Source organism: Diuraphis noxia, unplaced genomic scaffold, assembly GCF_037042655.1.
Source record: "Diuraphis noxia isolate RWA-SAM2 unplaced genomic scaffold, SU_Dnox_SAM2 contig0005, whole genome shotgun sequence".
Taxonomy (NCBI): domain Eukaryota; kingdom Metazoa; phylum Arthropoda; class Insecta; order Hemiptera; family Aphididae; genus Diuraphis; species Diuraphis noxia.
In genome coordinates, this window is record NW_028301715.1 from 48,604,922 (window position 1) to 48,629,288 (window position 24,367).

General features: G+C 28.8%; 1 protein-coding gene across 2 annotated transcripts in view; it reads left to right on the forward strand.

Moving 5' to 3' along the window:
• LOC107173390 (uncharacterized) overlaps nucleotides 1-24,367 on the forward strand; it is a 136,538-nt gene that overhangs the window by 61,547 nt on the left and 50,624 nt on the right. For both annotated transcript variants that reach the window (XM_015523911.2, XM_015523912.2), the window contains one exon: nucleotides 7,001-7,063. In XM_015523911.2, the coding sequence (XP_015379397.1) occupies nucleotides 7,001-7,063 (63 nt within the window). The remainder of the gene's footprint in view (nucleotides 1-7,000; nucleotides 7,064-24,367) is intronic.

The window sequence follows — 24,367 nt, forward strand, 5'->3', positions numbered from 1 at the left end:
ATATTATACTCGATTTCATAACATGGATGACACGAAACAATCGTCGCAGTGAATGTTTTACAAATCTTTATAGTCGCGTACCTACAGCGGCGTAGCTTTAAGTATTTTTTTCTCGTTTGATGGATTGGAACAAAATAAATAAATATTTTAACCTATTGTATTCGAGCCTTAAATTTTAGTTCATAAAAAAAAATGTATAAATACGCCATTGCCACCAATAATAAAAATATTTTAATGACTATAATTAGTAATTACATAAATATACACTAAAAATGTGTTTTATAGTACACACAATAAATTAGAGTTGAAAACAGGGGTTGACAAAACTGTATATACTCACTAAATAAAATGTGAAAAGGCAACTGATATATAAACTCGACATAAAATATCATAATATGTGGAAGTCAGTTTGTTGTTTTCGTCCAGGTTGATACAGCGTTAGTCATAGATTGATAAATTTAAATATACAAGCAAAAGTTCTAATTTTTTTTCCACTGGAATGCCATTTTTTCCGACGATTAAGTGGTATTAATATTCCATATACGTTAAATAATTAGTCAACGTATTATAATATGAAATAAATTCTTAATTTCTAGCGATTTTAACCAATTTATACCCTGTTATATAGTTAAATCGGAAATGTAATACAACTTTTATAGATGATATCGTGAATATATATATAAGAAGTCCCAGAAAATGAGAAAATCGTATATTTACGTATCAATAATCCTTCGTGGCCCGTGGGTATATTTTACTTTAGTTTTTCATCGACACAATTCATCAATTGCTTATACATGGACATTGAAATGTATCATCTTACAAATACGTTTATAATTAATTAAATCTATCATATTAATTCGTGCTAAAATTTCAGGGACAATTTTTTCTATATAATATTTTACTTAACCATTTAAATATTAAATATAAATATCGTTTCTTAGATCATAACACATGATTTCATTGTAATGTCAAAAATTCCTTGAACGTAGTGCTTAATTTAATTCGAATTCACTGACCCACTTAATTATTTATAGTTATTAATTTATTTAAAACATAAGACTTGTCGTTTGTTGTCATTAAAATATGAAGTAGAAAAATTAATTTAATTCAGCCTCCTCATATGTCTACCGGATTTGTTATTATTTGTATCAAGTTCTTAGTCACAATCTTTTAGGCAGATTATCGAGGCGTTTAAAAAAATATGATTTTTATTAAGTATTTGTAGCTCGAGGAAAATTAATATGTTTGCGTTTAATTCATTTTTTAAATGTGTTTAACACTAATGGTCTATAAAAGTATAATTACCTATATATATAGTAAGAAAAAACTATAACATCTATTCTATTAAAATCATATGATTATTTTTTTAATCAATTTATTTTTATAAATTATATTTATAATAATTATTAGTTGTTAAGTCAAATACATTTATTTTATTTAACCCTAATCGTACAACAATTTATAGTCAGTATATTTTATAAATACTATATCGCATAGGGTTGTACTCGTATTGCGAAACATTAGTGCATCGTTAAGCCACTGTTAAACTATTACAAGGACACAGCATAACTGCGTGTCTTTTGTCTGACAATTAATCAAATTGAAGTTAATTAAACAGTTCTCATGTCCCCTCCTTTCTTGGTTTTCTGATGACAGTTAAAATCACATCCTTCGTGCAATCTTAATAGATCAATTTTGAATTATCCCAGTATTTATTATATTGATGTACTTCTATCACTTGTTATAAATTAAAAAATCAAAACAATAGGTTCGATTGGATGCCTTCTAATTTAATTAAAAATACTAATTATCCGAATACCTAACACTATAGGGTACTCCAATACTCACCTTGTGGTTTTAAAACTAAAATACCTTCTTTATATATTTGTTTATCCTTGCAGAATTATCCACCCATCATAATTCCAAAATTAAGACAATTAGTATTACAGCTATAACAGGCATCGAACGCAAAGATACGATAATTTTATTGGTTATCTCCTACAGAGATTTAATACTGCTTACGAGATTGAAGATGAGAATATGAAAATATGATTTAAAATTTTAAATCAATGAATAATTATTTGTTATTTATTTTAATTTTTAAATGCTTTTAATAATAATACAAAACAATTTATAACAAATTAAAACAAAACTGTAATAAATCTGGTAGTAATAAATAGGTAGTTATAGAACTTTCAAAAAATGTTCAAAAATAAATATAAATTATAATTCATATTTTACACTTCTAATTATTATAAGTTGGGCTCGGATATCTGTGCATATTTTTATTTTTTTTTTTTGGAAAAATACACGACGTCTTTTAAGTTATAAATAGAGTGTGTTTCAACTGTTTCAAGTAGTCCATGTTGTAACCACAAAATTGTTTTTGAGGTATTTTTTACAATTTTTAAGTAATTTTTGACCAATTTATCGTATTATGACTAAAACTTAAATTCATTGAAATTTAAACATAGTACTAACATATGAAATCATTTTTATTTTGAACTATATATAACATCATGTAATCAAATTAGACAAAGCTGAAATTTATTTTCTACAACAACAAATTTGTTGATTTAATTGCATGATAACTTTTATCGGAGTATTTCAGTATAGTTCAAGTAGGGTGGTGTCATAAATATTGAATATATCAAATTTTATTTTATTCATTTTTTTAGCAACTACACAGTTTAAATGTAAAATGCATTTTTTAATATTTTTAGGGCATGTTTTAGAATTATTAGGTCGTAAATGCATTTAAATTCCAACCCTAATATAAGATATTTTAATTATTCCTTTCAAACTCATTAAAAACGAGTTTGGAACTTTTAGAGTGATAGATTTTACTTTATATTAGGCACCTTATACATGTGATAAATTGCTTATTAAGTTCTTCCATCACGTCATGTCTACAAATAATTTTTAATAACTACCACATTTTGGTTTTCTCTTATTCTCAAACACTAAGTTCATTAAATGACAATACATTAATCATTTAGTAAAATATGGTTAATTAGCTAATATAGAGACCATTTTTTTTTTTTTTAATTGATCAAAGTACATCGACATCTAGGCCATTAGTAAAAGAAATTTTTTTTTGGTTACATTTTTAGTATTTTAAGTATAAATTGTCTATATTAAATTAAATTGTACAATTCTGTTTTTTTTTTTAAGAATACAATTCAGTTAAAGTCATTTTTGTTACACTGTATTTCATTACCTAGTTATTATTATTATTTTTTTTAATAGTACTTTTTCTTAGCTATATATTTTTTCCTTCATGCAATCAAATTATTATATTATGGTAACCAATAGTAAAAATTGTTATTAGAATTTTTTAAGAGTCTTTACAAAACAAGATTATTTTAATTTATTCTAGTTTTGACAGTCATTTTTAATGTCAGGGTAGATAATATTATACAAATTATCTATATCGTAAAAATGAATAGTTTCTGGAATTATAAAACGCTGATAAAATCGTTCGATCGTCGAAACAATAAACTATTTATTGCAATTGTATACGATAATTTAAAAACTCTAGTTTCATAATATAGCTAGACCAATTAAACCACGTAAATTGTAGGTATGACATTAATTTTTGAGTCCTTGAGAAAAGAATCAACATTCTATAAGACGATGCGTACATTATTTATTTGAATAAAACTGTGTGATACACGCTTAGTAAAAACTTCCTGAACAATAAAAATCGTTATCAAAAATCGTCTTCCTTATTATTATGAAAATATGTCTACTTTAATGTAATATTCCGTAGATATCTACACAAATACATAAATATAACAAGTCATTTATGAGTTTATGGCATTCTGAGTTGCAGAATTACTGTAGAAGTAAAACCTTATAATAAATATTGAACATCATGTTTTGTGGTTTTTGAAATGTCTAAGTAGTCGGGGGTATATAGGTACGACCATCTTTGTTTATTCTTGATATTTTTAATTTCGCCACAAATCATGGACATTTTAATAAAGCCTTAACCTAGAGAACTCAATTAATCAATATGACGTCAGTTTTTACAAATTGAAATGATTTGCATTTTTTTTTCTCCGACGCAGAATAAAACATATTCACTGCATACAAAAGGAGATCCACCTCGATACACGAGCTTTATTGTAATCTACAAATATAACAATACAAAAAACTAATTACATACCAATGGTGTTTGTTGTTGAAAAAACATACCTTTTTTCTTTTTAAATAAAAAAAATATGTATATATTTTATGCCAAGTGCATTTCAGAACTATAGTAATTTTATTAAATTAATGTTTGTTGTAGAGAAAAAATTCAGATTAATATCACATCAATGCTAATGTAAAAATTGCATTGACAGCACATTGTTTTCTGTATACATATTATAATAATATATCTATGATACATACACTTACTTGATACGACGTGTTTAACGAGTAGGTAAATGAGTTATATTAATTTATTTATAACGTGTATAATACTCGCAAACATTACATAAGAATTAATTTTTTTTTTTTTTAAATGATTATTACGAATATTGAAGGCCATGTCGTAGGTGCAAATAAAGTAAACTTATTTATTTTATAAGTAAAATAGTACATCATAATATACGAATAATAAAACACAATAATATAGTTACAGTTTAATTATTTATGAACATACCTATAATGTATGTAAACATTGTAAACTCAACATTTATACTCAAAATTGTATTATCAATCTGATGTCTCGTTGGATACAAGAATAAGAATATAGTAATAATTAATTGATTGTTCCTAATATATTTTATGACTATAACTATATGCAATCAACGGGAAAAATAAAATAATTGGCAATTGGCATTCATGCATATACCCAGTACTTATTCAAATAAAAAAATAATAGTAATAACAATAAATTGAAAAACAATATATACATGTATGTATATTTTATCGGATCATTTCAAATTATAAGTGCCTATATAGTCAACTCAGAAATTAATGATCGAGAAATGATTCATATTTTGTCGTCATACTTGTCATTTTACAATAATAAATTATAACGTTAAAATAATTATATTTTAACAATATAGTACCTATTGTTTTAAATGATATTATTTTTAACATTTTACGCCCACAATCTATACAATAACAGTAAAGTAATAATAATAAGTGTATGAGTGAGAGATGTCAGGTTGATCGTAATAATCGGGTGAAAAAAGGAAGAGCCAAGAGTTTTTCTATTGAAGGCACTTCGGCCTTTAAATAATATGAAACAAAATAAAACTGTTATTGGAAATTTGGAAAAGCCTAAAATAATCGTGTACAGTGCGGAATCCAAATAAAATAATGGACAACTCAACGTTACATTTTATATTAATGAAGTGTAATTTTATTTTACTTATATGAGGGTTAGTGTGGTATGAAATTTAAACTTAAAGTGCAGACTATACTATGTAGGTAGTATGTTCATTTTGATTTTGATTTATATTAATGTATTTTCTCTCATTATATTTTTTTTTTTATTCAGAAAATCAGAAAATGTAGTGATGTTGGTAGAATTTATAGAGAATAATTATTTATTTAATGGCTTAACAATCTTAAATTAAACAGCTTAAAAAACCAATGGACATTTAACTCTTATTGACCTCCTCTATGGTTAGTTGTTACGCGATGCATAATTATATAAAAAAAGGTAAATTTTATAAATATCGGCAAAAATGTTATCCATTAAAAATAGTTTAAAATAATTGATGTATTAATCCTTGTCGATAATTTAAACATGTTATTTTATATTTAACAGTTCGTGAAGTGAAGCTTTCTTTCAACGTAGGTTTATTATAATACATTTAGTGTCTATTAACTAGTAATTAGCTACTAAATAGGTACTAATCACTATAAAAAATATACATATTAGTTCGACAGTCGTTACCTCCATAGTTCATTTAATATTTAAATCATTGTCTGTATTATAATTATATTAACGTATTAAGTGTTACCTACTTTTTTATCTTTTGTATACAAGTACTATAATTTATTTTAAAACCACTAGATTAACTATTATCGCCATCACATTTGTGTGAATGGGTACAATAATAATTATCGTTACGATATCACGTATTAATATATTATACAATAATAAAATATTATTATTTTCTACATTTTCGCCAGTATAGTGTATACATGCATATAATACATATTTTATAATATTTGAGAACAGCGAGGTCGTGCGAAAGGTTGCTCTAATGCTGTATATTATACGAATTCGAACCTTTTAACAACGATACATTATCCATGTGCTTCATCATAATGCAAAACGGTGTTAACAAAATGCTTGTTATGAGAAACTTGGTGGCAGTTGAACGTCTAATTTCATACGCTAAATTAGCGTTTAATAAACAAATAATTAGTAAAACACATCAAAAACATTAATTGTTCAGTATAATTATATACGAAATTGAATATACTTAAGAAATCAATGCCTAAAAACAAAACAATTAACATACATGACATAATATTATAATAATAGATGCCGCACACATAATATTGATATGAAATCATCATTAAGTATATAATATGCTATACTAATTATAAGGATGAGTGAATATTCGTAGCAGTCGAATGCACGCGTAAGTAGCTTGTGAGTAGGTACCATAATATATTATTATATGCGCACTAGAGATAGGTATAAAGTGCGTAGTTTATGAAAATGGAAATTATATAATTATGTATTGTCATACATTCGTCAACGTCCACGGCGCCTATACACGGTGAGCTATAGAAAATTAGGATATAAAACGTTAAACGTTCGAACGACGATCTACATATTTTACACATTCATATTATTATTAAATATTAGGTTTTTGCACACAATTCACCGAACGGCCGAACTTTGACGTGCCTATATATATAGTTATTAGTTATTATAGTTTCGGACCACCGTTCGGCGTATTGTCAACTTAATATTATATACGTACTTATGTCTTATAGTAAAGTTATCATGGTATTAAATTTTATCGTTTTTATGTTTCAGTTATGTCCAGTGATGCGAACAGTTTGAACGATATATATCAGGGGTTCATTAACAGCAGTGCAAGTGAGTTCATCTGTAATATATTATATTATTATTCTCTATCATTCTGCCTACATCTATTTCAGTGTTCTATAGTTTTTAGTATTTAGTACCTATTTATTTTAGTATATAGTTAGCGTTTTTAGTAAAAAAAACTGTCCTACAAGAAAAACTCAAATTCTGTAGAATAATCAGATTTTTTCTTTATCGAAAAAAAAGAAAACATGTTGCAGGTTGATTCAAAGCTTGATTTTCCAATATGATTATAAACGCTTAAATATGCATTCGAATATTGCACAAAAAATTGTTAAGTGTTAAATTAACAAACTCTGATATCAACATATCAACGAGGCGTGAGAATTTTTCATGTGTGAAGTCATTTTTTTCATAAAATCAAGTTCCTCCTATCCACAAATAGGTATTGGATTAGTTGAAGAGTATTAAAATTTTATGATAGTCACTAAATTTTATAAGATTGCGGAAAATTGTAAAAACCATAATGACTATATAGCTTATAAAGCTATAACTGTGATATAATTTTAAATTCGTTTATAAAATATTTAAATATAAAATCATCGTAAGCTGCCCCCCGCGAGTTATATAATAGTATAATACCGCAGGTACAATGTTGACCTTATAATTATTTGTGTATGGCTAACGTTCAATTATTATTTAGTCGTGTGAGTGTATGTAATACGTCTACTTATTGCGGTAATTACACATTGAACAGTAACACTAGATTCTATATACATCATGTATTGTAATATTACCTATTATAAGTATCAGTAGGTACCTACACTATGCAGGCTACGCATAATTAAATGTTATGCATTTTCGTACTTCGGAACTTCCGAGCGATTGCAGTAAAATTTAAACTATGGATCGGGAAAATTACAAACAATAACTTCAAACGTTGCCGATAAAATAGTGCTTGCACAAAGATTTGTCGTTCTCGCGTCAAAACCGTTCGTGATTCGTGCTGTTCGTACCGCGCGCAGGTCTACCTATTATAAATTATAACAGATAGATGCCTAATAATTATAATTATTACCGATCGCAATAATTATTATATGAGTTGCGAAAATATGACTGCTATAATTATAATAACAATAATTAATACCCTCACGCAGAACCACTCGCGGTACTCGGGGTTTTCATTTCGTAATGGATGATACGGGTGCGTTGTTCGTAATAACTAAATAACATGATATTATAACTGGCTTCTCGTCGGTGGCGTGTACATAGGTATTATAATATAATATTGTGTACCGCAATACTGTAGCCCGTTATTACAAAAATTGATCCTCGCTCACGTCAAAGTATACCTAATATATTATTGTGTATACTAGTTGTATATCGTCACGGCGGACATAATAATATACGTTTTGCAAAATTAACGTAATTTCGAATAGAGTTTTGCAGCGCCTCACTGCAGCAGTCGAGGAGTGGATTATCTCAGAATGAACCTATACCTCTAATATACATTATTTTGCACGAGCGGAGTATATTATTATTTTAGGACGTACGACTGTGGCGGGACGAAAGAAAATTATTACATTAAAGAGTCCGGCTTTCATTTAAGGGGCAGCAGTTAGGCAATTTCTAAACTCGACATCGCCGTTTGGAATCTACGCGTCTTAATAATTAAGTTAAATTAACTAGTCGTGAATGGTTATTAGTTCGAGTTGGTACCAACACTACCAACGAATTTTGACACTTGGACGCACATGCACAGTTCGTATTATTAATGTACGGCTGCATAATTATTGTTTCGACAAAATTAAAGTTTGAAATATAACAACAATATTTCAATTCAGTTGAAAATATGAACACATTCCGTTTTAATTTTTGGTTTGATTACAATTATGATTTTATCAAATCCATATTTTTGAGTTTCAATTGCAGTACAAAATTAAATATGATCAAATGTTTTCAGTGTTCCGTACAATCTACGGACGTTTTCTGCTATATTCAGATATTTTTTCCAGATATAAAATCAAACAATATAAACTTACTTTAATTTTGTCTATATTTTAGGCCTTTTAAATTAAAATAAACGGTAGTAGTTCCGAGGCCCCTTATGATTATTATTTTTTAAAACGCTTGACAGTGGTTTGTTGGTTTCACCTCTTGGACAAAGTTTCTCGATGCGTGTTTTTTGCGCAGAGCTCCACGATCTTCGAAGAGTCATTACTCATTAATAAAATCTTATTAAAGATCCCCCAGCCATCCGTCAAGTTTCCTGTTTATGTATATTGTAAATTTGTAACCGAATGTTGTATGTGCTTTTAAAATCGTAAACGACCATTGATCGTGCTTACCGCTATATTATGTATTTACCATAACGACACATTGACTCGACTGTTGTGCTTCTCGTCTAAAATAGTTGATAATTATAAATAATGATGTCGAAGGAGGTGGGTATAATATTTTTTGTAGCGCACATAAATTATTGTATTGTGCGATTCCTTATGGATAGGCAACAAATAATATTCGCGCATGCATTTAAACTATCTATTTTTCAACGGCGCTGACAAACACGTTTGGTATTTGTGATCGCCCGTTCCAACGATTTCGTGGTGGTTGGGGGGGGGGGGGGTGATTATCGATCTGAAACCTTTACTTACACAAAAAATTTCGAATAGTATCTACTAGGACTCAAAAAAAAAGCAATATTCAATTTGCACTCAATTCGATCATTCTATATATTTTATTTGATAATTTGTATGTGTGTCAACTAGCTGTATATCGAACTATATGTAATGATTACAATAATTTTTTAGAAAACTCATATAATATTATTATTTTTCCAATCATCGACTAATATTCGTTGTCCGTTGATAAATTGGTTTCATACTTATATGTAGTTATCATAAATTTATAACATTCAAAGCTAGTAAAGTTAAAAAATTTTAATTTTTCTGTCTCAGATGTAATTATTTCGATGTTACCAGATTTTGATTCACACTCTTACTCGCAGGTATCACGATACCAATAATATTATGTTATTGAATCGGATAGGATACATATACGTTACATTATAGATACATACGTTTTCTATAGTGGACAAAAATATTTCAATAACAATAATATTATATTATTATTTGCAGTGGCATAGCGTGAAACTTGATGGCCCTATAAGTTGGAGATCCTCTTAAATACAGAAATTAAATTATTTAATTATGACACTGTACTATTGTAAATGTATTTAAAAATGATCTTTTTCAACCTTTGTCCGATCAAAAAAATTATAATTATTTTTCCTTTTTTGTATTTTTTTAATGTCACGATGAAAGTATATTTGGAGCTTCTCCATCCTGCAACTTGGGCCCCAGAGGCTCCGGCCTAGATACGCCACTCATTATATTATTCTCTTGCGCAGATGTATAGTGCACGGGTAGTATATTAGAGTATGTAATGGGTATCCTCTAATGTTCGGGTCGTTTGTGTAACACAAGCTAATTACTCATACACCACATATTATAAGTGTGTGACAATAATAACGACGTTGCGTAATAAAATTTCATAAACGAGTTAAACGACTGCGGTTGCACTAAGTACCCGCCTATATAGGTAATAGGTTCCCATTATATATATATATATATTAAACAAACAGAAGATTCACCGAAACATTACAATGATTATGTAATGTCACACGCCGCGGTCGCACCGGATAACTACGATGTGTAAATCATTAGTGGCTCATGGGTTGTGTTTGTTAATAACATAAATCACCATACATAATATTATAAGCATTAAAAAGCAATAATAAAATACGTTTTTATCCTTTGTTCGCACGACGACACGTGCGTGATTTTATAACACCTTGAGTTTAATTTTCTTTGTTTACATTGTAAACTTTACAACCAGAAGAATATGATATACAGTCGCAAAAGAGAATCATACACAGGCTGGACGACATCGTTATGGTGCTATCGTTAATTATTATTATACTGCACCGAAGAGTTATGTTTAGAAGATATGTTTAATGTTTTACACCTTAAATTCATTCGTTCGGAATCATAAATGTGCATGCCTACTGAGCTAGACATATAGGTGCTTTCAACTTTTGATAACCTCCAAGTGTCTTCCGCATCAAATATTATGTATATTATGATTAGGTATATCTCATGACATCGCCCCGTTATGATACGTCTAGCTGATAATGCCAAACTTTAAATACTGCAGTATTGCAGTCTAGATGCAAAGTAAAACTAATTTTAACTCTAAATTATTAATTTACAAATTATTTTCTGTAAATTTACTTTAAAAAAAAAATTCTTTTACTTATATAAGTTATTTTCTGTTATTAAAGATATGGATATTCATTTTGAATTGGATTTTTCATTTAAATTTAAGTGTAGATAATCTGAAATTCAATAAACATTTTATATAAATTCAAGGGACTTGCAGCCGGGCTTATCAAAGTAAATAATTAGAATGTAGTAATATAATTCGTTTATAAATACATTTTGTACTATTCACTACCTAGTACTATGTTAAAATTTCGTTTCATACTTTGGTCTCAAAATTTGACAATTTACAGTAAAGACGTAAAAACTATGATTACGAGTTTTTCATAAGAATAATAACATTTGTTTTTAATATACCTATAGGCTATTCATACACATATATTGTATACATAATAAAGAGAAAGATATTTTCTAGAGTTCAATGAAGGTCTAGTTTTGCTCGCCAGAAGGCATTTAGCAAAAATTATTTTTGTTTTTAATTTATTGTATAGACTATGAGTTATTTCTCATTCCCTATTATTTTCTACTATATTATGACAATTATTTTTATTACTATGCACAAATACGATTCTGATTATTTTCTTCCTAGAACTTTAAATTTAACTAATTAACTATATTTGGCGTATACAATTTCTATTATTTTAGTATTATTTAAAAATGTTTTTCTCTATTCGTGAAATACTAAAATACTACGTATAAATAATAGCTTTAAATACGATGTAATTGCGTGTTTCTATAAGAAATAATAATCGTGTGTGATTATTAATGTAATGTGTCTGTAGTAGTTATTGACTCGTTATTATTTGATTTGTTTTGTTTTTGTCAGTTTGCCTATGATCCTATTCTTTTAAATAATATGCTGCTAACTGTAATTTATTAAAGACTTGACACATTAAACGTAACATAAATTAATAAATTAATAATCGTATGCCAACCCTTCCGAGATATAATGGGTTTTCATAATTCTGTAATGACTTAAAGATCGATCCGATGGTACGAGAACGCATTTTGAATGCGCTCGGCACTTTTATATTAATCGATAGACGAATGGTTTAATAATATAATATACGTATACGTACTTAAATTGCATTACATCCCCGACACTCTCTATAAAACAACACAATATTTATAATTATTAATATATTAACCTTGGGTCGATGTTTCTGTAGAAAAATTCGCTCTCGTTCGAATCAATTATGGATTATTTCCAGTAGAAAGCAAAAATGTATAATATACCTATACTCCTCGAAAATAGCCAATCATCTCTGTACCAGTACGGCAGCACGTCATTATACATTTATGATATGTACGTGTTTCTCCGCGAATTAACTACATCACAAATCACATGTCTAAAAGCCAATTTCCCTTTGCATTTGCAACCATGTGACGAGCTTCAAATTCATTTCTCACAGAAATTCTGCACAAATTAAATCAATCCATTGACCCTTCTGAAAATACGCAAGAATCAATATTATTTCTAGCTTGGTATAGCAAAAAAAAACCCATACGGTACAGACAGATTGGTTTGTATGTAAAACTGCAGTAAAAGTATGCTTTTCAGTTTTCGAAATATAATTATTATACAGCACTATATAATAGGTATTAAAGAAAACAATATTAAAATGTGTTCTTTTGACATTGTCTCTCTTTGATCTTTCATCCGATGTAATTTTGATACTTGTATGTAGGTATACTGACTTTAACTTGCAGATGACTATTTTGTAAACAATATTATAATGGATATTTTCTAGACTTTTTCATATAATATAATATTATCTAAGTACACATATAGCTATATATAATGTCTCTACTGCATAAAACGTTTAGGTACCTAATGGAAAAGTTTCTAAGCACAACACTATACGATTAATATACTAATTACCGTAAATGGGTGTATAATTATTAATTATTATATTATTTATATTGATTACAAAACAATTAAATATGTTTAGATAATAACAACATATTATTATATATTAATTATTACGTATATTTAATAACTTCATGAATTACACTATTTCTTTTACAAAATACACCTAATGTTAAGACTCAGTCGAAGAAATTTTATTAGTTTATTAATCGCGAATCACATATTATTGATAATCATTTTGGTATTAGCTATATTATTATTCATACATTTATATCTGTGTAACATAATAACGTTTATTAATGATAAACTTAAAATAATAATTTTCATTTATGAAAAATCGTAAATGCGTATACAGTGAACGTCGATGAACTACGATTTAAATATATAGGTTATAGAAAATATCGATTGTTAATCACCTAATCGATATTTAACTATTTAAACGATTGTTATTTTGAATGATTTTACTATTTACAAGACGGTGTGAACGATGGTGTAAAATAATAACTATTATTTAAAAAGATTGATAAGGCGAACTGAAAAAAAAATTATAATAATAGGTAGTGATTGTTACGTTACTTACTACTATCAATAATTTACCAATCATTGAGAATAAGGGTTGAATAACATTTTTGTTGTTATATTGAACTATATAATTACGATAAAATGAATAAATTATTATCATGATAACAACACAAGCGTAACTACAATTTAGTGCATTTTGCGTAATTAAATAATTCAAGGATATTCTATTTTATTAAGGGTCTTCTATAACTGTTTTTCTAGTATCTAGTTACTATAGATATCTAGTGAAAATTCGTATCTAAAGTATAGTTAGGTATATTTCAATATAAATCTGGTTAAGTTTCACGCATTTAAGTCTCTGTCCGTACTTACTTAATAATCATTAATAATAAAACTTAAATTAAATAAATTATTATATTATGCAATAAGATTATGTCATGTTCATAGTAATTGTCAAGACGTTCGGCTATACCATTCGTTTCGTTGAATCTGTTTCAATTGATATGTAAGAAATAAGAAAACTATTTTTAGAAATGTTTTTATTTTTCCATTGCGTCTGAAACTTAAAACAAACATGTTAATTACCAGTAATAATGTTTGACACCCATGCCATTTATAAGTTAAAACTTCCGTAACCGAAAAGTGTCACGCGCACTTAACATTTGAACGCCGCTCTATATATTATTATGTGCGTATAGTCGTATGTATACAGAACGTTTCTAAATCGAAATTCTTGAATTGTAATAAAACATAATAAGTCATAACGATTCATATACAACTTACAATCACCGAAACATGCAGAATAATGGTTAATTTAACCTAATACGAATACGGAAATGGTCACGCACAACCGTGGTAGGTACGCGTATATAATGCAGCTCGTGTTGGACAAAGAAAAATGATTGTGTCTAAACGTCTGAAATGGAATTGTATATTGAGATAAATGCGAATTTTTCCATTGTGTATGTGTAATTTAAATTATTTTCATTCTAAACTTAACATTGAGCTCTTTGTTTAACAATTATAATATTTATAATATAATACCCACTTCTATTCAATAACTATTGTTAATTGTAATATAGATTATTCATTTAAAACAAGGCGATTAGAAGGGCTGCGGCAGCGTGTACGAATTAAACGAGCCAATATCACGTTTTTATCCTATGCCGGAAAATTGTACCCATTTAAAACTTTGCTTTATCTGAAAATTCGATGTTGTATATGTGTATATACGCTTCACAAAGGTACCTATTCAAGTTTCTCGAACATCACGGTTAATATCTGATATTATATTGTGCGTTTCAGCATATATAATATATATAAGCATATATATTTAGTACAAACGCCTATTGTGCAGGGGTGTGACTTTAGCACCTCCCCCCCGAGAAAAGACTTTTCTATACAGACTCCGCGAACGAAAAACGTCTTACCACCTCAAAGTCATTTAAAAATTCGAAATTTTGTATCTAACCTTTTCTGCATTCGATCACGCTGTACACAAATTACGTTTTTAATGTGGTAGTTCACCATAATGTGCATCTGATGCCTGCAGAACTTGATTACGCCCGTGAAACGAAATAGCTAAGTACCTTGGACGCGTACGTCGTCGTCACGATAAAGTAAATTGAATTTTTCTAAATTTAAAAACTCGTGCAAGCTACCCAAAGCAGTCAGCCAACTTCTTGTTTTGTACCTGTCCAAAATTGTAACGGACGGTTGTTTTCTTCACGATTTTTTTCCATAATATTTTCATCTTGACGTCTGCATCGGTTCCAAATGCAGCTGTTGCAGGTGTAGTTTTTAATGATCTTTCCGAACAGATAGAACGCACCATGGCTGGATTTAGGGAAAAAAGGCTGAGCGGGTTATAGTTCAGAGGCCACCACACTTTTATGATTATTATTTAACGATAAATAAAGTAAAATGTATTTAATTTAAATTTACACGTGTTAAACGAACTATAAAACGTGGCATAGAACTTTATTTTTTAAATTTAAAATTAAATTTTCATTAAAAAAATAATAGTATTAGATTAGTTTCCGCATTTTACATAAATAGTTTTGTAAATTGTAGTAGGTACATCGTACATGAAATACGCATATGCGTTTCAATAATTGTGCGATGTCCCATGTAAAAAGGTTTCTGTGTGCCGTGCTCTGTGAAAATAAAATCTATAAAAGTTTTAAACATTTAATCATTCAATTAATAATTAATATTATTATTTGCATTGTTAAATTAAGTCACACACTCAAACGTTTATGGGCGATTGAACAGGTAACAAGTCAGATGTTTTTAATAAAAAAAACATTCAGTTCCGTTTATTTGCTAGCCCCCACCCCCATAATTTAAATCGCTATCACATACCTTAAATTCGCATATGAAAAGTGTTTATTATAAGTACCTATAAGTTCAAACAATGAAAGCGTTTGCCAAAAAATACACTTACTGACCTACCCATGCGTGAAATTGTTTACCATAATTTCAAAATAAATTCACGGCATGCCCTCCTAAAACTGATCGACGATTGGATAGATTTCACGTCCTGTCGACGTTTTTGGAACGTTAAAAAACCTTAGGGCGATGATTTAGTTAGGTTTGAATGAATGGGAAAAAGTTAGAGAAAACTGCGATCGGTTTGCGTGCTGCTATCTAGCGGATGGCGGATGAATAGTGAACATCGAACATCCAAATCGCCAACAGATGTCGTTATCAGTATGTTCAGGCGTAAAAACAAACTCACTATATTGTATTATACTATTTTTATGTATAAACAAAACATAATAATTTTATTAGAAATTTAATTACAATGCGCTACCGACGTCGACACGTGCCGCATAAAAAAAAAAAAAAAAACGTTATAAATATTCGCAGTCGAGTGCGACTTATAATTATTACGAAAATTCGACCTTCGGCCGAAGCCGATCCGTCGTTAACGACTCTAAATTATTGTTGTTATTATTATATTGCTATTAGTCATTATTATTACCATAACCATATTATATTTTAATTTGATATCGAAAAATATTACATTAAATGCGCTTCCCGAACTAATTTCGATAATATTATTGCTGTGTGCCTAGACCGCGTATAAAGTATTACAATATTATTTTTTAAAGTTGTTAGTCGTGATGTGTGCTATAGGTACCTGGTATTAGGTACCTAACTATAAAATTTTTAAATACTAAACAATTGTGGCGGGCACATATGTTTATGTACAATCACCTGCGTAAATTGAACACAGACGGATAACGAAACGATGTATTACGAAATAATTGTCAGAATCATTGACACATAATATTATATAATTTTTGGGGTGGTCGCTGCTCTAAACGTAATATGTGACGAATATATCACAAAATACGTCTAATACCTAGGTATGTCAAAAAATACGGTTTATCGTACAACGCAAAATCGATTAACAATAGGTATACTATTTATTTATTTTTTTTTTTTTTGCCATTGCCATTGCCATTGCAAGTGTAACGCGATACAGGTTCTGCAAAATCGATAATATAATAACGGGTATAACCGAATGACGATTAATCGATACAACCCATAATAATAACGATTAATCGATATAATTGTAGTCATTGTTTGGTTGCCATGGCAACTATAATGGTCACAGCAAATTCGGTTGGAAAAAAATCTGTGAAAAAAAAATATGTCGTGTCTCGTGTTCAGCCCAAAAGTTAATAATATACATATTACAATATTATGTTAACCAAACAGCTAGAAAATTATTGAGCCCTATGGCCTATACAAACTATACAACAACGTTAATCGCTTTATTACACTATAAATTCAGATAAACTTTCATGTTATACTAAGATTCAACTAAGCAAAAATATAGAAGTTCGTTTTATAGAAGTATTAGTCCTGTATGTATTAAGGTGGGCATTACTGAATTATCTATAATTATAAAATTAAGGCAATATATTGCAATTTATTACCTTATAAGGCTTCCCGAAATTTTTAATTTAATTGCCTACCTAGTTAAATTGAAAAATCATCAGTTGAGTTAAAATCTTGTTTATATATTATAAGAAACTGCAACGTATAGTTAAAACGAATTTTTTTCTATTATATCGTTGTTGTAACACATTGTTTTGAAATATAAACGAACAAATTATTAATATTTCTTGGTTTAAACATTTCGTGTACACAAACGTGTAATTGCATAAAACAGCTATAATTAATAGGTTTGTGTAATAAGAGAGCATAGTATAGAATTAATTTTTAAAATAATGTCTAGTTATTAATTTTAAAAAAATTTGCACAATATCGCTACGTGTGACCCACAATAATTTAGTGATACTTGAAAAAATTTTAATGACTTTTTTGAACCGAATTAAGTTAATATTTTTCTCCATAGCATATTAAATTATTTTCGAGTTGAATAAATTGCTTGCTAACTATTAACTTATACACATCATAATATTATTATAGCGTTCTTATCATTGACTCAATAAATAAACTAAATCAAGTTCATACTGTATTTTATTCATAAACTTGTCCATCTCCGTATGTATATATTATAATGATAATATGTATAATATTAAACATCAAAAACACCAATTCACGGCTTATGCTCGGATGTTTTAATATTAAATACGCGAATACGCCTACTGTAAATATATAGATTATAGGTATACCGTTATCGTCCATGTCTTATAATACATAATAAGTATTATATCATTGTGTGCCTTAAGCAAAAAATCGTTATCGAGTTATTACCTATGCGTATACGTATTGATTAGATTCTAATAGGTAGACGTTGTAGTCGTATTATAGGTGTGTTTGAGGGTGGATTTTTTTTTTTTTTTTATTACCAGTTTTTTAAATAGCACCCTTATAATTTAGGCCATTTGCAGGAACATTTATGGTTCATTAAATTGTTCTCAATGACGAGTGTATACAGTATAGCTATATATTAAGAGAAATTATTATATATGATTATTGATTGGGGAGGAAGTAATAATACTCATAACGTAATTTATGACCACGAAACTAATAAATAAAATTAGCGGCTTCGGCATCCACAGTGTTTTATTGATAGCTTGCCCCTGATTTAGGTACCTGTGCCCTGTTGAATGTGTTTTAGTAACCTTCTATAAGTATGGCGGCCAAAGTCGGGCGGGGCAATATAATCAAAGCGATTCTTTTTCACCGAAATAATGTAAATTTACCTTAATTAGGTTAGGTTTGATAAAGATAACTTGAGTTTGGGAATCAATGACTTTAATTCTGAGCCAATATTTAATCTTTCGAGTATTACTATTAAGTGTAATACTGCTTTGAAATTTCTAAAAAATCGGCAAGACCTTAAACTGTACAATAATACACACCGTCGATATAATATAATATTTCAATTAGGTATTTGCATATGATAATTTAAGTAAACAATTTCCTTTGATCACGATGTGACTTTTTAAAATACTATGATTTAATTGTTCATTTATTTGATATTTCTAAGCTTTTATCATTATATTTTAGAATATTTAAAAACTGTTAAGGTTAAATTACACTTAGCTGTGATAAAATACAGTTTTTTGTTAATCCAATTATACATATTGTTTAATAATGAAAAATAAACATCTAGTATAATACTTATGAGGTTATTACCAAATGATAATAACGTTTTTTCATTGTTGTTTAGTTGTATACATATATAATATAATGATATTTGCGCGCTATTACATAGTTTCCAAACATTATTTTTCTACAAGAACATCAGTCCGAAAATTTACATTTATCATCGTAATCGTGAAAGAATTTTTTCGTTTTTGGTAACGATTTGTTGGTGGAAAATGGGTTATTAATATCAAAATGCCAAATGGTATCAATAACGATCGAAATTTTCCTGTTATTCTTTGGAAAAAAATGCTCGTCAGCATGTTTAAAGTAACTAGTATACGAAAAATTAAATTTTTTACTAGGCACAGTTTTGTATAAGTTTATTACAATTTTTTGTTTTACCGAAAATTCATATTTTTTCAACTTCATTTATGCCGAAACAGAAATTGGTTTATCGTAATGTCAACGTACAATATTGCACTTACAACTTTTTTTATAATAATTCAAGTTTATGTTATAAGATGTGTGAAGTGACAGGATAAAGGCGGTACAGCTGCTCGCGTCTAAGCTTTAATCGCTTATAAAGAAAAACTATTAGTTTTACATTCGTTATAATAATATTATGTGCCCTTATCGTAAAGTATCGACATACGCCGAAACGTTTACAAGAATATTCTGTAGTCGTTCAAAAAAAAAAAAAATGGAAAAGCACTTAAGAAAAAATGGTAAAATATTGTATAAATGTGCAAAAAATATAGCGTTTGATAAATAACTTGAGATAAAAACATGGGCACTTTAAATCGTTTTTTTTAATTATTTATTTTAAAAACGCACTATAACATTGACCGATCTAACGAAAAGCACCGCACTGTATACCTATTATATAATTATACATTAAATTCATTATAATATAATATGGCACGTGCCATTTTCGCCGATGTGGTTGTTCGAGAACGAACGACTATGAGAATAAAAAAGAAACGATAAAACGCCAACTGTACATTGTAATAATTAAATAATATCGTATATGGCTACAACGCTTACTGTTGTCGCCATTGTTAACGTCGCTATGTCGGGAATAAAACCAAAACTTTATGCGCAAAAAAAAAAATCGCGTATAATATTAAACACGCTCGAGCTCTCCAACCTACGGGCTACATTATACGATATTAATATGATATTACAAATTATATTATAACTATTATTATTATTATTATTATTATTATTACTCATCACACACGAAATTTTTTTTTTGCAAACTCATACCGTGGTGTTACGTAACGACGACCGGTCCATGTTCGCACGGGCGTCAGTTTCCCCTTCGCATTATATATTATATAAAAAAAAAAACGCGCCACGCAGCCGCAAGCCGGCGAGAGGACGAAATCTGGTCTCTCGCGATTAAATTTCGAATGAATGGACTTTGGTTGCAGGAAACAATGTGTCATGTATTTATTAGACACTCAGCATATGTATTTTACATATTATAATACCACGTATTGTATGTATGTATGTATGTATGTATGTATGTATATATATATACATATGTATTATTGCAGCAGTGCACTTAAAGTATAATATATATTAAGTTGGCATTTGGGTGGAGTATTATTATATGTATAAGCACTTGCACATAGATATAGTGCTGATTTCCGAATTTATATATTGTATACACATTTTGGCTTATGTCATGCATAATATTATATGAATAAAAGTATATTAAATTGTCAGTGTTACAGTATAACAAATTTTGGTTAGGACTAAGGTGGATACACAATATATTTTAACATGTACCTAAGTATACCTACTTTTATGGCATAATAATATTCGAGTATATATTTATCGATAGTCTATCTCTATAACTATTATATGCATGGAAATCAATGACTACAGTATACTTGTTATTAATAAGTTAATATTATACATTAACCACTCACACATTACAATGATATAAAATGAATAACGACTATCGCGCGTATTTCACTACCTAAGAGAAAATAACACAATATTTGTATTAGGTGGGTACGAGTATATCTATATAATATATACCTATTCTCTATTATATGCTTATAGCGTCATACTGAGTAAATATCACTGGCAAATAAATATTATGTTGATTGACCTTTTTCCGTTGTTCTTTAGAGCAAAAAGGTCATCCACATATTTTTGTGGCCTGCAAAAGTGAGAAAAAATATTATATTTGATTTGAATTTAGAAATTGTACCAAAATGAAAACATAATATCTTTGTAATATATTGTATTTACTAGGTATCGTATTTTAATACCTAACCTAACCTTTTTGGAAGTTGATGGGAATCGTACTTTCGTCGTGATACGAAGTGACTTTTGAATTTAATGTTTAATAATAATTATTAAAAATAAAATCATTTGACCCAGTTAAAATGTATGTCAAATAACCCATTATCCATGTCTTATGATAATTTAAAGTTAAAACATCGTGGTCCGATTCGCACATCAAATTTTACCCAAAGACTCGGCTGTCCAACTGTAACAACACCACCCACGCCCACACATACACACTATGTCATCCCTATTGTGGCAGGGCAAACGGCTTGGTGATGCGATGGTCTAACCGAGAACTATAGATGATATTTTAATAGCATTCGTATGTAATTACCACGCGAACATCAAAACAAATCCAACTGCACGCTGTAGCTGTCGGATATCCGTGGGCGCACTGCACAATACATCTTATTATATTATTATAATATATAATTATTATATATATGATGTTATGGGGGGTCATAAATTATTGTTTAAAAACTAAAAACTATAGTTTATACAAACCTATCCGACAGCCTTCTTTGTCTCGTAATTCTCGAAATTTTAATTTATTTATAACTTTTTGGTTGAAATCAAAAATCCACTATACGGTTTGAATAGGCGGAAAGGAGTCGATCGCTCTTTGCTCCTAGAATCCTATATTCCGGATATCCGCTGTTAGGTCACATATTACGATACTACATTTAAGGTTTTGAGCCTGACTATTTATTCCTCGATAATTTTGAAAGCACTCGCGTGGTTCGTGCGTAGTTCGTGTTTGTCATCATCATCGAATATACATATAATATAATGCTGATTGTATATATTATCTTCTTTAGTAGGTACATTATTATTGTCCGGCCGCCACCCAAGATACTGTATAATACTCTGTGCTCGGAATACAATTTAAGGACAACGGAAACCGTTGATTAAGATTATGCAGTATATTTATAGCTATATATTAGATACGCGCGATCGGAATTATAACGACGGTGGTAAAATGGATAAAACGTCTGTATAGGTATGTAACACCATTGGCATAATACGAGTTTATATAATATGTGAAGGGCCAGTCATCGGTTCTCGCGAAGACCATAAGCGCATCATAAGCTCATTGCCCATTGTTGATGGGGCACGTCTGACGATCCGCGGCCGGACCACGACACTTCAACAGAATTCGTAATTTTTTTTTGACTGGTGTACTTTCGTAACGTATCATTTCACACGGCCAAACCCGAAAAAACGCGTTACGGGGACACTGGAACACGATATTTGACCGATCCTCCATCATTTATCGTTTCCAATCCGCATTATATGTATGACTAATGCATCACAACATTGTTTAGCAAACGTGAGTCAAGGACATTTCTTTCCGACCAAACAATGGTATGAAATCGCCTAATTAAAAAAAAATAATAATTAAAAAAATATATAGGTATATATATATATTTATATTCCTAGCTGAAATGTTTTGAAAATATGTATATTGCATCTTACAATATTTCCTGTCCACAAACTCGTTAATCGGTGTTATAAATATATGATAATAATATGTCCGATATATTTTGAAACACTTATTTTTGGATTCATCTGTATTTTGTAAGGTCTGTTGTGTACTCTATTCGTTGCTAGCACAAACCATTTTACGAATGCGACGGATCTTGACTATATTATAATAATTATAGTATTCCAATGTGCAAAAATGAGATGATATTATTATAGAGATATAAACGTTTATGTAACTGCGAAATGTAACAAAAATCGTTTTTTAAGCTACCTACGTATATGTACGGTATAATATATTTATCTAATATACGTGTAAATTAAATGCGTACCTTGTAAGTACCTTGGTACTTATTATACATTATAATATGAATATCATAATATACCTAGGTTAGTCACCGTTTATAATGGGGAGCTCTAAGCTATAATATGTTATTCTATCACGATGCTCATTACAATTACATAAGTGTGTATATTTATTATGTTTTAATCAGTTTTTCCTACACACCAACCTATTATAAATGTGGATTTTTAATTCAAGGCGTCTCACGGTATTTTTATACTATTGAAAAACTTTTTTAATTCGTTGTTACTAAATAATTTATTTCTATGTATAGGATGGCCACATATATCAAATTTTGTTTTTTGTGTGAACTTGACATTTTTTTGGCATACCTATTTAAAACATCGTATCCAGCAACTCGTTTCCCTAAAAATTACACGTTAAATTTTAAATTTTTTTGAATTAATTCGTACCGAATTTTGTACAACTTTTTGAATTTCAAACAAAATAGAAACCATTACAAATTCAAACGGGTAAATCCATAAATACTTAATTATAATGAATAATTTGATATTTAATTTAAAAACAAACCTTCAAATTGAATTTACTTTAAATCACATGGTGACAACTAAGTTATGTATTTATTATTTTTTTTTTATGGGGGGGGGGGGAATCCTGACACGACTTTAAATACCCTGTATATAGTATATATTATGCATATGTGTAGATAGTTATTACAAAATAGTTACATTATATGTTTTACAATAGTATGTTAGTATGTACTGCTACAATAAAAAGTGCATAATTACTATATTATTTTACTTCACTGCCGTGCCGAGGCGATGAAAAATTATAGCGCCTTACTCCTTGATTATAAATTATAACGTATACGCGTGCAGATATAAATATTAACAATTGTTTAACGATCTCGATAAATTTTATACAAGAGTCGAGGAACGTGCAAATGCGGCGAAATAGAAATTAGATAGGACATATCGCGTTATGATGTATGTATAATATAATGTATAGCATATCATTAT